Below are 14,837 nucleotides of genomic sequence, written 5' to 3'. Positions count from 1 at the left end.
ATGAAAGAATGAAAAAATGGGCCTTGGACCAGGAGGCCCTGGATTCGTGTGCATGAATACATGCTTAAATATTTTGCTTCACAAAGAAAGACCAAATTTTATGCTTAGATTAAGCAGGACATACAGCAGGGTCTATAAAACAAGCTTCAAGATGCTTTCAAACAAATTGAAATAAACCCCTGGGTCACAAATGAATGAACATGCAGAGAGCCAACACTTTGGGCAGCTTGAGAAATTCCCATGCTACTGTTTTGCCTCAGCACAGCAAAGACACCAAAATATAACAGAAGTATACATGTGCTAGTATGTCAGTCTGTGGAATGCGTCACTGTGAGCCACAATGTGGCACATTTGGCATAGACAATGAAGCAAGAAAAAAAACACCCCAAAAAGGTTCTTCTCCAGCTACCCAGTATGCAAGTAATCCCATTTTCCAGAACCTGCAGCTAAGACCCTACTTGCTGCTGCTCCTGTTTCATAGTTTAGCTAATAACTGCAATTATTTAAGCAAAATAGAAGAGCTACAGCACTGCCATAGTGAACTAACTACCTGGGACCAATACTCCAGGCTGGGTAACCTTGACTTCACGAAGGAGGGCCAGATCTTAAGGATTATTTAGACACCTAAATCCCACTCTTTTTATGAGGATTAAGGACCTAATATCTTTTAAAATCTTGGTCTCTCTGTGTTTTCATCTTTCCTGTCTATTTAGATTATTTATTCTGTATGAAACTTTTGTCTATTTGGATTATTTATACTGTGTTCCTCAGGCAGCAACTGTCTTTGAATGCAAGCTTACAGTATGCTTTACTGCATTAGAGCCCTGAAGTTTGTCAGGTTCTCTTGACGTTACAGTAACACTAATGAAGAAATTAATTAGACATTCTTACTTCATCATCCTTTCATTCGTCTCTTCATCCATCTCATCTGAATTTGAAGAGACAACTCCAAAGGAGCCCAGGGGCTGGCGTGTGATGGGGAACACAGCCTGCTTTGCAGAGAAGCCGACCATAGCAGGGGTCTCTTTGAGCACAGAAGAAAAGGGAAGACACGTGGCTGTGCAAGAGACGGACAAGTTAACCACATCAACAGTCTTCCTACTTTCCAGGGCTACTCCTTCCGTTGTCACTGGATGAAACCCAGTGCCATTAGCAACAAGTTTATGCTCTTGGCTGTTGGGCTCCTGAGGATACTCAGCCTGGTAGGATCCTGCAGCAGCATTTGCTGAGGCAGGTGAGTCGTTGAGCTCAATTTCTTGTAACCCTTGCATTTCTGCGTACACTGCTGAGCTCTCATCAGCTAGAGAGCTACCACACTCTCCTTGCGTTGAGCCAAATTCAGTTGAGGTCTCTGAAGGAGCTGGAACTTGATAGCAAAACTCTGGTACCAGCTTTATGCTTTGGGAAAGACCCTCCTCTCCTGGAGTTCTGCTATTGGAGTAAAAGTCTTGTTGTATTTCTAAACTGTCCAGCTTAAGTTTGTCCTTTGGATCCTCAGTGCATCCATCAAACTTATCTGTATTTTTGTCCAAGTAATTGCAAGCCCTGGCTGTTTTTAGGCTGCACTCACCATTGCTCTCCAGTGACTGGCACTCAGAGATATTATCTTGGAGCTGCTTTGGACAAATGGGTGGTCCTACATTTTCCAAACTACAAAGAGTCTCTGGAAAACCTTCCTTCTCCTCCTCCCCTTGTAACTCAGTGTTACTGCTACTGTGTTTGATAGAGGGGTTTAGGGAGCCTCTTGGTTGCTCACTTCCAGTGAGGATTTTACACTCAGAAAAGTCCACGATTAATTTTCCATCTCCACCCTCTGTTTTTATGCAACTTTTTGAGTTTCCTCCTGACTCTTCTGAGGTTGCTTCACTGTGTTTGGATATATCTACCTCTTCCGCAGGCTCTTCTGGGCTACTGATCTGAGGAGCTGAGACAGATTTTGTCAGTTTGGTAAGCTCCACTTCTCTCTCCTCTTCCTCAAAGGGCAAAGAGCTGATGGATGTGAGTGATGCTTGGATCCCACTGGGCAAGCTGGTATTGCTTTCCGTGTGGCCACCCTCCAGGGAGTTTCTGTGAATGACGTGTCTCCGTACCAAGTGGTGCAGGATCTCTCTATCACTGGGCAGCTCTAGTGCCCGGCTACGAGCATCAGACCATGCCACTGAACTCGGTTCACTTTCAATACCTGAATCTGATATTATAGAGGAGGATCTTTTTATGACCCCTGACATAAGGGTGAATTCTTCACACTCCTCACCTCGTTGTTCCTTTGTGAACAATTTCACTTCAAAGCTGTGTGTGGGCAAAGCTTTTAAAACAGGGAGCAAAGCCTTGGGGTCTGGATCTCCTGTTTTTTCAAGACTGGTTAGTTCATTCAGTGCAAGCTCAGATGAAGTGAAATCATTCTCAGGATGCCTAGGTTCATCTGGTTTATGTATTTCAGGCATCTCTTCCAAGCCATCAGTTCCACATGCTCCGCACTCAGGCTGAGCACTGACAATTAACACAGGCTCACTTTTGTGGGAATCCTTATTGCTAGGGTTTGTATCTCCACAGGTAACATCCACTGCAAGTCTGTTGTGTTTTAATAAAGCTTCCTCAGGTGATTTAAAGTCATCTGCTGTGCATTCTGTATTGCCTGGCTCTGAATCAGAAGTAGTTTCCTGACTTGAAGCAAAAATATTTTCAGGTTTCCTTTGGCCTTCTTTGTTCACTGTACATACCTGAGATGTGGAGTGCTGGTTTAAACTCTTAGTTGTATGTGCAGCACCTTCAGTACCACTGTATATGCACGAGGGATTCCCATTTATCCTATCTGTGTGTATAAGCAGAGGACCATTCCCAAAGTCTCCTTTCATTACCGCAGTGGCATCATTTGATGCAAAATCCTCATTGTCATCTGTTACATCTATTCGAGTGTTTGCAGGAACCTCAAAATCTGGGAAAACTTCCAGATTCTGATCTGAAAGAAAGAAACAAAAAGTAAAGTAATACCTGCAAGAGCACAACAAATTACCCTAAGGTGATGTGGGACTTTGAAAAGCTATTGTAAGGCCTAAAAAAGTATGTATAGTTATATTATATAAACTATACATACATTAGACACATATTACAAGTGCAAAAAGAGTTCACTTAACCAGAATTATCCTCACTAAACTATTATAGTTAAGCAAAAAAAAACAACATGAATAAAATATACTTTCCTTAGTATAACTGTGTCTAACCTGTTAGTTTTTACAGTGTATGCAAGTGAAACAAAGCTGATGTTTCTTTGTATTCCTGCTGTCATATGACATTGGTCATATTACAGCTCTTGCTTATGAGTGACATTAATATTTGGTTTAATAGTTTAAATATCTGTAATGGGCATTGCCAAAATTTAGGCAGTCGAGGAACTCTAGAAGAGCGGAAATTTTGGACCACAGTTCCGATTTACTAGAATATGGTACCTATAATATTATACATATTGCTTCCTTGCTCATCTTAATAGTGGAGTAAAAAGAAAAGGAAATGAAGGGCTATGAGGCTTTACTACAAACCTGAAGAACTAAATAATTTGTTAATTAAGAATCTGATTTGGCTGCTCAAGGGGAAGTATTTTTGAAAGCAATGCATGGGCTTTCTGCCGAGATCTGGGGCGTTTATTCTGAGTTTTCTTGCCACTAGATGTCACACTGGGGATGAAATTCACACTGGTGGTTTTCCTTTAAGTTTGTACTGTAACAAAAATCTGAAAGATTTTTCTTTCTACATTTTGCCTCCAGCTCTTGTAACTAAGCAGCTTATTTTGAAGGTGAAATACATGAAGCTACAAGAAATACTCTGGCTCTAGGCGAAACAGAAGAATTCAGCCATATTACATAGCAGATCATAGTCTCATCCAAGACAGATTCAGCCCAAGGGGTGTAAAATAGCTTATCTTGACCTGGGGGAGTGAACCTCCGTCAGCTCAACCTGTCTCTCTGTGGTGTTTCACTCACCTTTGCAAGGCATATCCATGTACCTATCTTCAAAGATAACTGGGAGCGTGTTCCAGTCCCCATCTATGTCAAGGCATTCTGCTGGAAGCGGGGGCATGCTGGTGAAGTACTCTGAATTACGAATTTCTGTAGAAATCTGACCGTGACTTTGAATCCTGGGAACAAAGTAGGGAAGAAATTGAGTGTTTGAGTAGTTACTGTTCTGTTTCCCCATCACTCCTGAAAGCCTGGCAGCAAAGCTGGGTGTGTGGTTAGAGAACAGAGGCAGCGTGTTTAACAGGAGAGGTGGCAGTATGGCATGATGAGGGGTACCTGGTGCTCCTAGGAGATTTCCCATGAGTTGATTTCAGTTCAGATCTCTGAGTTAGAAATACCTACAACTTGCACACCGCAAAACCCTTGTTCCAGCTGCTGCTGCCACAGGCTCCTTTTAACTACCATAACTTATTGCTGTCCTCCTGGGGGTCACTGCAGATGAGACCGGATCCCTCAGCTGGCTTTCCAGTGTATCTCTTCCAGCTGTGGCAAGAGTTTTAAAAGCCAGAATCAAAGATTTGGTTGAGCAGTACAGGAAGGAACAAGGTCAAGAAGGATGCATGGCAGGACCTCAGTTTTATGTATATTAGTTCTCAGAGGACTCACTGTGATATCTCACATATGTGTGCATTCAGAAGAGCTAAGATACATCAGAAGGTTATGTGGAGACCTCATAGCAGCCTTCCAACATCTGAAGTGGGCCTACAAGGATACCAGAGATGGACTCTTTAGCAGGGACTGTAGAGACAGGACAAAGGGTAATAGCTTTCAACTTAAACAGGGGAAGTTTAGACTGGATATAAGGAAGAAGTTCTTTACTGTAAGGGTGGTGCGGCACTGGAACAGGCTGCCTGAAGAAGTGGTGAATGCTCCATCCCTGGCAGTGTTCAAGGCCAGGTTGGACAGAGCCTTGGGGGACATGTTCTAGGGTGAGATGTCCCTGCCCATGGCAGGGGGTTGGAACTGGATCATCTTAAGGTCCTTTCCAAGCCAAACCTTTCTATGATTCTATGATTCTATGATTCTAGGTCAGCCACTGCCTGTGGGCAGAATTAGAATAACTGTCTTCATCTTTCAGGTCATGTGAAATGCTACCTGGTTTTCATCAGTGAATGTGACATTCAACTGGCACATGAATGTGGCTTCAGCTATAATAAATACAGTAATTTTACTTATGAGCTTTTCTATGTAAGCATCATCCTCAAACAATGGAGAAAACATAAAATACAAAGTTTGTTTATTTGTGTTGATTCTTTAATGAATTAATCTGTTTATACTAAGAAACAGAGGAAGGCAGCAAGCTTCACTTAGATGATCAGCTGAAAGCAATTCTGCACAGATCCCATAGGACAGCACAGTGGCAATATTTCCAATTAACATTAGCAAAAAGCAGGTAATCATCATATGGCAGTGAACTGGAAAAATCACGCTTTACATTATGAAGCAAAACTCAAACAGCAGGTTTGTAATTCATGCCAGCGTGGAATATTCCTGTGTCCAGACACAAATAGCTTATTCAGACCAGCACATCAACTTCAGAACGTAATTGTTGCTGTTTATCATTTGCTTATACCTGTAGGCTAGTTATTTTTTCCTCAAAGATAAACAAGTCATTGATTGTTAACACATGACTCAGAGAGGAGTCACAGACAGCTAACTGCTCATTCTTGCCTGCAGCAACACCTAGGTGTTTAGAATTAACTCTCGGCAGCATAATAAGTTCTCTCTGACACATTCATTAACAACATCAGCATTTTATTAAAGACCACATCTAAAAATAATAAACTAAACTTGTTTCGAAACCAAACTCTGACACAAAAGATGAATATTTGATATTAAAAGGTGTGACAATCTATTTTTTTCCCCTGTAAAATATTGGAAGGGTAAGTCATCTGCTAGAAGCTCCCACCCTGTGTGATACCCAGCCTATTAAAAATGGTGTCCTCATCTGTCTAAGCAGTCAAATGCTGCCAGGCATGGAGGTGCACGGCCTCATAAAAAGCTCACAACACAGCACAGGAAGCAAAAACAAGGGTCTTGACTGGTAAGAATGAAAAAGCAACCAGGGGAATAAAACCTGATACTGTTTGAGGTGGTTGTACAGCACCAGAATGCTGAGACCTGATCTCACTTTACTGTATGAAACCAATTAATGCCCCCTATTGCAACCCCCAACATTGATAATACTCCAGCAGCCAAGACTGTTTTTCCAATACATAGAATCATAGACTAGTTTGGGTTGGAAAGGACCTTAAGATCATCCAGTTGCAACCCCCTCCCATGGGCAGGGATGCCTCACACTAGACCATGTCACCCAAAACCCTATCCAGCCTGGCCTTGAGCACTGCCAGGGATGGAGCATTCACAACTTCCGTGGGCAACCCATTTCATCATCTAGCAAAGTCAAAACGAGAACATGACTATGCCATGAGGCCTGTATAGGCTGAATTTACTACATAGATCTACTTTAAAAGTCTGTAAACTCCTTTATTCTTTTTTTACTCAGTCTCCTTGATAATCACTGAGGAAAAAATATGTTTATATGCAGGAATGGTTAGCTCTCTGGCTGCCTGCAGAAATAAAAACACTTCATGCAATTAGGCTTCCTCCTGTGCAGGGTTATGTTTGCTTGAATGGAGCGATGAGTATCTGTGCCCTCACCCCAGGATCTTGACATGGGTTTTCCCTTGTACATCGCTCACTTAAAACCTGACATGGGAGGACTAAGTGAGCACAGCTGGGCCCTTGCAGCCATGGTGCTGTTCTAATTTGGCAGAACAAGGTAGGCACATACAACCCATACACTAATGAAGTCATGGCCCTTTACATCAACATTGAATCAGATCTTAAGTCCCTAGTGACAGCTCTGAGAAAGTAGTTTCCTTCTTTGCACTACATCAGAAGCAGATGTCTCACTTAAGCCTCATCACTGCAACAGGACCTGATGTCATGGCCTTAAAACCCCTTCTGAAAGATGTGTTTCCATACTGGCAATGCTGTGGTCTCCCCATGGTGACAGGCTGTTTCAATGCACAAACAGTGTGGAGGTCCTTCATTACTCAGAAATTCCAATCTGAGCATTTTTGAACTCTGCCTTCTGGGGTCAGGTGCTGAATATTATCCATGCTCTCCACTTGCCCTGGTGTAGCTTTAAAACTGGCTCCTCATACTGCCCAGCTTGGTTACAAGCAAGAAGTGTCAAGCAGAAGGAAATACTTACCTTGCCATTGTTTTAGAGCATGTTTTTCTGGACGGAGCCCAGTGCAACGTTTGTTTTCCAGGACTGCTTTTCATTGTTGATTCTCAGTCAATTATCAGCCCTGAACTCCCATCACTCTCAAGGTTCCTCCAGCTAATGTGATGGTATTCCCCATTCCTGTCCTCCACTGTTGCATCTAGTGAACATCCACAGTTTTACACTGGCTGCTTATTGCTTCTGTCTGCATTTAAAAGTCTTTTCTGCTATAGAAAGTAAGGCTGGGGTAAATATCAAAAGAAATCCATGTCTACCTACCTCCTAAAATGTTTATTAGGATGGTGAAATGCAAATTCTTAAGTGTTTAGGTTTTATTGCTTGCCAGCAGTTATTTCCCATTAAAAGTATCAGTAATGGATCTAGTATAAGGAGTTTAAGAAGTTAAGTGAAGAAAGATATAAAAAAATACATCTGCCTGCCCTGAGGCTGGTGGTATTCATGAAGATGCACTTTGAAGAGAAATGCATCCAGCTGTGGCTGAGAAAAGATGTGGGGAGAGAGGGACTCTTCATCAGGGACTGTAGCAATAGGACAAGGGATGATGGGTTTAAATTGAAACGGGAAGTTCAGGTTAGATACAAGTAAGAACTTCTTTACTGTGAGAGTGGTGAGGCACTGGAATGGGTTGCCCAAGGAAATTGTGAATGCTTCATCCCTGGTGGTGTTCAAGGCCAGGTTGGACAGACACATGGCCTAGTGTGAGATGTCCCTGCCCATGGCAGGGGAGTTGGAACTGAATCATCTTAAGCTCCTTTCCAACCCTTAGTATTCTATGATTCTATGATCTCCTGCATCATTTTTCTAGAATACAGGAATCTTGAAAATAATAATTTCTGGGGTCTGATCGCAGTCACTTACTTACTTTTTACACTGATTTCAATGGCTTTACAATATGGATCTAGAACAGAACCTGTGACTTCTCTCAAACCAAACTCCTCCATGTCCAGCAGAAAAAGACCTCAGTCTTGATCATAAAATGTTTTAAACTACATTTTCAGATGTTGCAGTGACAGGTGAAGGTTAGTGGGTTACTTACAGGCCTTCCTGAAATGTGAGCACAGCAGGCTTCTCGTGCTCAGTGTAGAAGAAGGCTTCTGAGAATCTCCTCACCTGAGGAAGAAACACACAAGTTAAACTTAAGATCTGCTGGAAGGTGAGGAGTACACTCAGGCTAATAACAAAGCAGTGACTGTCAGAACATGATTCCTTAGTATCCTCTGTCTGTGTTATGTCACTCTGGTGACAGAAAAAAAACAAAGAGCTCAGTTCTGTTTCCCTTTCCCAGTCTAGCCCAAAGCTGCTAGTGTCGTTGCATATTTTGCTGGGAGGGAACAAGTATCCCTTCACAGTAAGTCGAGATTTGCTTACATTCATCTTCTACTTTTCTAAAAGCTGTTAAACTTACCATATTCCCTTGTACTCTTAAAGTAGAGAAGGAAGATTTCTCTTCCCCACTGTGCATAGCATATAGCAGTAGCAGAATGAATTATTAAATTGGAATAATTTGTAATTGGTCACCTCTTCTATGGATACATCCACAGTGGTACCCAAGAAGTAAAGCAAGGCTTATATATCAGCCAGAGGAGTATAAGCCTTACCATGGTAGAAACACACCTGCCAATGTCATGATACTTACGTTGAGAGCTCTTTAAATCTCTTCATGGACATTAGGTCTGTTTAGTGTTGGATAATCAATTACAAAAAAGCCACAGCTTTGAAGTGGCTGGCAGAGCACAGAGTATGAAATAAGCTATAAAAAATCAGTGCTGCTATCTGCCCTGGAATAAGCTTTGAGTTTAAATGAATCAAGCATAATATGCCATCAAATGTACTAAGATATTAAACTGCAGCCCGTATGTTATTAATAATATTTGCAAAAGTGACCTCAGTTACAGCATCAGAAAATGTCAGTGAAAAACATATGTCAGAGCATCTCAGCACCTCCCTAAATCCCAGCTGTGCTTTAATGAACAGCCTTTCTAATAAAAGGACCAACATCCCTTCAAAAATACTGGGTATTATAGTATGACTTTTCATCTGGGGCTCTCAAACTGTTTTCCAGACATGGGAAAGTGTAATTACGTGGAGTTTGTATGGGGGGGAAGTGAAGCACACAAAAATATGTAATTTGCTAAAGGTTATGCAGGGAGTTGGCATCAACCACAGGCAGGGTTCACCTTGCTGGGGCTGGGAGCATACAGAGTTGGGTCCTTTGACTGACAGCTGCTCATGTCCTCTCAGGGTCGAGGATGACCTGGTCAAACTAAACGGTGGAGTCTTAGCATCAGCCCCTCAGTCACCTCCTCGTGAATTTTATGCCTTCTTTTTGCAAGCTAAACCATGTTCCTGGGGAGAACAACTGGAGAGTTGTTCTGGTCACTCTGGAGAGCAAATGGACCTCAACTGACTTTGACAGGAACCAGATCATAAACTGAGATATCAATATCTACACTGTGGACTCCTAAATTTAAATAAGGTGAGTCCTACTCTTTTCTGTCTGTCCCAACTCTAATGCTTAGATCACATTATGGGTTCAGCTCAGGTGATGTCCTGAACTGATGTCTGGTCAATAACCAAGAATGTCCTAATAGAAGACACTGTACTTGCTGTACTAATTAGATAAACTGATCTGACAAAGTCAGCTTGAAAGATGAGTAGTTTTGTGCCTTTATTATCAAGCACAAGAAGCAGTTTCTACATGGACAATATTAATATTTTGTTGTGTGCATATTACTAAGAGAAAGGCAAGAACTAGTTACATATATATTATACATACGCATAGCAAAGAGAACAAATTTATATACCTCATGGTAGTTTTGTGAAAGAAGTTGAGATAAAATCATCTTTTTGGTTATTTGTCTTTGTAATGCTTGTGTTTTTTAAAACAAACGTTTATAATATATGTGTATACAGCAAGTACAGGCAATACCTACCTCTTCCCACACACCTCTTGTTCCATGTCTGATTCTGATGTTCCAAGTGCAATCATTTTATACAGGCTCATGAGTACCATAAAATCAACAGCCTTCATTTCAGAACTTGAAATCTGTAATTTCAAATCCTGGGCTTCACCTCTTGCCCTGCTCACGCCATTTCAAGAAAATACCCATTATTGGCAGAAATGTATTGGAAATTTATATCCAGATAAATCAGTCACATTTATTAGGAGGTTACCATTATTGAACTTGCTTTAAACTTCTTAACATTACCCTTAACATGTGATGTTCCTGAGTCAGATAAGCTGTGACTTCTGGATGGAGCGTTGCCACCTCCAGGAACTGGGTCCACAGGGCCAGGAGGTGGGAGCAAAGCCAGGCGAGGTCCTTGCTTATCTGTTCTGCTATCTTCTCTGGGTTGCTCAGCAGCTGGAGGAGAGAAAGGACATTTTGAGATCAAGACAGTGTCATGAAGGAAAATCAGTTTGCATGTTTTCCTTTGAGGAAAACAACAAAAAAATGCCTCTTGATTTAAAATTATTATTAAAGTGACCATTTTCAGTTATTTTACCCCAAATAAAGCTGGTGAGACTTTTGCTTTTACTCTTTAAAAGCCATATATTTTAGTGCAAAGGGTCTCATCTACACAACTGGAGTGCAAGAAGTAGGAACAGCCTCAATGTTTGTGGAGATTTTACTGCAGTTGTAGTAATCAGGGAAAAGAAACTCAAATAAAGTGGGTTCCAAATTATCCACCAGATGGTGCTGGATGCTCTGAAATAAACCATAGCACATCCGCTTTCTGCTAGCAAAAGCTTTCTCACCCATGTCAGACTAGGATACCAGATTGGTGATTTGGGGGCAATGAACAAACCCCAAACCAAAACACTGTGTCCTCAACACATGATGAAAACAGACATCCCAGAGTCTGCTGCTGCTTCACTCGCACACCAGGACATGCTGGAGCTCTCTGTAACATCAAGATCTAGGCTGCAATTCTCTGCTACAGCTCTGCAGCTCAGGAAGTACCTATCAGAAGCAAAGTCTCTGCATATCCATCTCCCTGGTTTCACAATTTCTTTAACATGAGACAGACATTTTACCCTCATGTTTTGGCACAAAAAAAAAATACAGAACTGAGCTTCGTCTGTTCCTGGGGTTTCACCTGCTTCTATGAACCTGGTAATACTACCAGAAATACTCCCTAAATAGCATCAGAGGAATCACTTATCTCTTCTTGGCAACATCTTTCTTTGGTTAGGACTGCAGTCTAGCTGCAAGCCTGCTTATTTTTCAGATTTTATTATGCAGGTAGGTTGGTGACCCTGCAAACTAAGCCATGGCTAAAAGCAAATTATCTGTGTGAGAGAGAGAGAAACAGAGAAAATGTGTGTGTGGATAATGCAGATATTGTCATTGAGTTTACCTTGTTTGGGTGCTATTCTGCTTTAATGACTTCTCCAAAAATGGCACAATCTCCAGTACCCGTTCAAGTACTGGAAAAATCAGGGGGATATTACTGGGAGACAAAAGATCCTGCCTAAACATTTGTCTTTTCAGAGTCAAGGCACTACTTTATTTATTGCACCAATTTTATATTATGTATGCCATCTTTTTATTTTTTTTTTTTATTTAGTCAGTAAGCCATCTCTTATGTCATAAACTGGAAAAAAAGGCTTCAAAGAAGATGCATCATTCATGTAAGCAATATTAGGAACAGGTGTATATGGCTATTTTCCTAGTTTTGAAAAAGGGAAGGAGAGGAAGGGAGGGAGGGAGGGAGGGAGGGAGGGAGGGAGGGAGGGAGGGAGGGAGGCAGGGCAGGAAGGAAGGAAGGAAGGTAGGAAGGAAGGAAGGAAGGAAGGAAGGAAGGAAGGAGGAAAGAAGAAAGTCAAATGCCAGGGACTCGGTTCCTCAAAGGAAAAGCCAGCAGTTAAAAAGATCACCAAATGTGATTCTGGCTACTCTATTCACATACCTGCTGCTGGGCTGTTACCTGTGACTGCACTTTTAAAGCCTCACTCAGGGCAGTCTGGCTTTAACAATGCTGTCGTGCAAACCGGATCAACAGGGTTTCTTTTGAGTAGTTATTTTTCTTCTTTATTCACAAATCAATCACAATTAAAAAAATAGTTCTCTTCCACTTTCTCCTGGATTGACTATCTTCTGTGTTCGTGAGTTGAATACAAAGCTATGGCAGGTTAAACTCAGGTTTTTTCCTTCTTCTGTTTGTACTTGATTTTTAAAATGGACCTGCTTCTGGTAGCACAGTAAAGACTAACCCCACAGGCTTATGTCTCTGTGGTTTTTAATAACATTTTCTTTATAAATGACTATTTTTCATATGTTCTGCTGGAAAGAAATGGTTTCAGCTCACATACTCCTAGAGGCAAAATACTGGGAGAGCATTGCCAATACTAATCTCTACACCATATGGAGGTACATACGACTTCACTGCTTTTACTGCAGCAATGGTCAAAGCTGCAAGTATGTCCCACCAACATTGTAGAAGGTCTCAACACATGTCTCCTTGAAATTGCTGTCTTTATAATCAAATTATGCATAGATGAATAGAAATCTGTCATTCCAGGATGCTAAGGGAAAACATTTTCACAGCGTAGAGAAAAACAAGAGGCTTTAGAACATCCCAGAGAATCGGCTCTTCTAGCTGTTGTGTTCACCTATCTGTTGCTATGCTGTTCCCATCAGCTTGAAAACAACAAAGTAGTCTGGCTTTACTAATATTGCCATGCAAATAAAGTCAATAAGCTTTTGGGAGGAGCAAGAATGGAACAGGAGTTAGAAAACAGTGAAATTAATGCTGGCATTTTCTGATCTATGCCAAGCCAATTTGGACCTCCCCAGACTCACTGAAAATAAGTCCAAAGGAGACTCTAGATTGTATTGTCTGACCTGTAGCATTTGAGCTTCAAAATCTAGTAAACCTGAGCCAAATAACCTATGTTTCTCTAAATTAAATTTATATAAAATCAGCTTTCTTCCAAAAGTATCTAAGTCAAGATGACTTAAAATTAAGAAATTTACCATTTCAAACATTTTTCACCCATGACTAACAAACATCAGCCCACTGTTCATAACTGGAGTGTGAACGTATGTCCAGTCTGGTTTGGCTTCAACTTCCCTCTGTTAATTGATTGTTATTTTGTCATTCTTCCCTATGCTGCCCCTCCTGCTAACAGACCAAGTAAATCAAATCTATTAAATCTCTGATTATAAAGCATTTTCCCCAATGATCAGCTAGCACCTGCATTTCTTTCTGGCACCCTTGATGACTTGTCAGTGTCTCACCTGAAGTAAGCATAGCGGAAACAAGTTAAAGAAAGCAGTTCTAATACTTCTGTGCCGAAATTACTTTTTTTTCCTCCCATGAGCCCTTTGACACATTCAGGAATTTTTATTTTAAGAGATATGTCTGTATAACTTGGCAAAGTATCTTTTCTCTTGTCAGCAGAAAAGCTGCAATTGCAACCTACCCCCAAATATTTTTTTTCTGCATATCTGAATCTCAGGGCTAGGCTCACTGAAGGATGTTAAAGCAATCCAGCTGGTGACTTGTTAAAAGTGACAGAAACATCTTGTGAGTAATACAAATTATGTGAAATTGTTGGTAGAAGAGAAATATTCAACAAACTTGAACAAATGGAACCAAATTCCTTTTCTCCTTGCTCTGGTACATGACTGGGCTGTCTCAGTGCACTTAAAAAATGACGCTGAAAAATGTATGGGTAGATTCTGCTGAAGAAAATACCTGCAACTCCGTACAAAGCTGAGATAACGTCTCTTCCACAGATAACTCCTCTAGGGAAAAAACATAAAGAAAAAAATCAGGGTTAAGAACAGTAGACGTGAAATGGTAATGCTCTGCCCTTTATTTCATGTGAAAAATAGGTCATTCTATATTCTCCCCCAACAGAAAAATTTGGATGGGGACACTCCATAACCCACCTCATCCTGGTACAGATTCGGGCACAACTTTTGTTCATGTATCCTGGACTACTAAACCTGCAGAAGCTCTGGAATGCTGTTATCAGGACAAAGTCAACAGAATTCAGCTTTTCATTGTCTATCCTCTCTTTTACTAGAAGTTTGTTAGCTTTTGGTATTTATGGAAAAGTCCAGTACTGAATGCAAAGTCTCACCATTGCAGACGATGTGCAAGAAAGTTTTCCCTATTCTTCTACACAAGACTGTGCAAGTGATAGCAGATGTCTGACTAGTAAAAGATTGGGCATCTGTGTACTGCCTTGCAGAGTGCAAAACACCTCTTCACCCCTACAGCAAACAGCAGTGCTTTGATGTAGTCCTGAGAGAATCCTTCACAGGGACACTTCACTTTAAATGCACCGCAGACTCTGAGGCAAAGGAGGACACAAATCAACTCTCCAACTTCAGCAGCTTGATTTTGCAATGTGGAACTTTCTAACGGTATATCTGTAAAGAAGCAAAGCAGAGCAAACAAACTGGCCAGTCCCCAAATGGCTCTTCTTAAATAGTAATAAGGAATGAGAAAGGACAGACTGAGATGGATAAAGCCTTGAAAAGACCCGTCCTTAGCTGGTAAAACCTGGGAACCAGTTATTCCACTTTTAATGTCTAAGCTAGGCTATTATT

At 41.2% G+C, this 14,837-nt stretch overlaps 1 protein-coding gene across 2 annotated transcripts in view; it reads right to left on the bottom strand.

Moving 5' to 3' along the window:
• Positions 1 to 14,837, bottom strand: part of FAM135B (family with sequence similarity 135 member B) — a 192,723-nt gene that overhangs the window by 10,846 nt on the left and 167,040 nt on the right. For both annotated transcript variants that reach the window (XR_009966306.1, XM_062626976.1), the window contains exons 9-13: positions 13,975 to 14,024; positions 10,479 to 10,634; positions 8,306 to 8,379; positions 3,978 to 4,132; positions 892 to 2,959 (exon numbers count right to left, since the gene is read on the bottom strand). Coding sequence is in view for 1 of the 2 variants with exons in the window: in XM_062626976.1 (XP_062482960.1) it covers positions 892 to 2,959; positions 3,978 to 4,132; positions 8,306 to 8,379; positions 10,479 to 10,634; positions 13,975 to 14,024 (2,503 nt within the window). In the remaining variant the exon portion in view is untranslated. The remainder of the gene's footprint in view (positions 1 to 891; positions 2,960 to 3,977; positions 4,133 to 8,305; positions 8,380 to 10,478; positions 10,635 to 13,974; positions 14,025 to 14,837) is intronic.

Source organism: Pezoporus occidentalis, unplaced genomic scaffold (genome assembly GCF_034315485.1).
Source record: "Pezoporus occidentalis ecotype Australia unplaced genomic scaffold, CSIRO_AGI_Poc_V1 ctg3, whole genome shotgun sequence".
NCBI classification, from domain to species: domain Eukaryota; kingdom Metazoa; phylum Chordata; class Aves; order Psittaciformes; family Psittacidae; genus Pezoporus; species Pezoporus occidentalis.
This window is presented reverse-complemented; position numbering and strand designations above follow the sequence as displayed.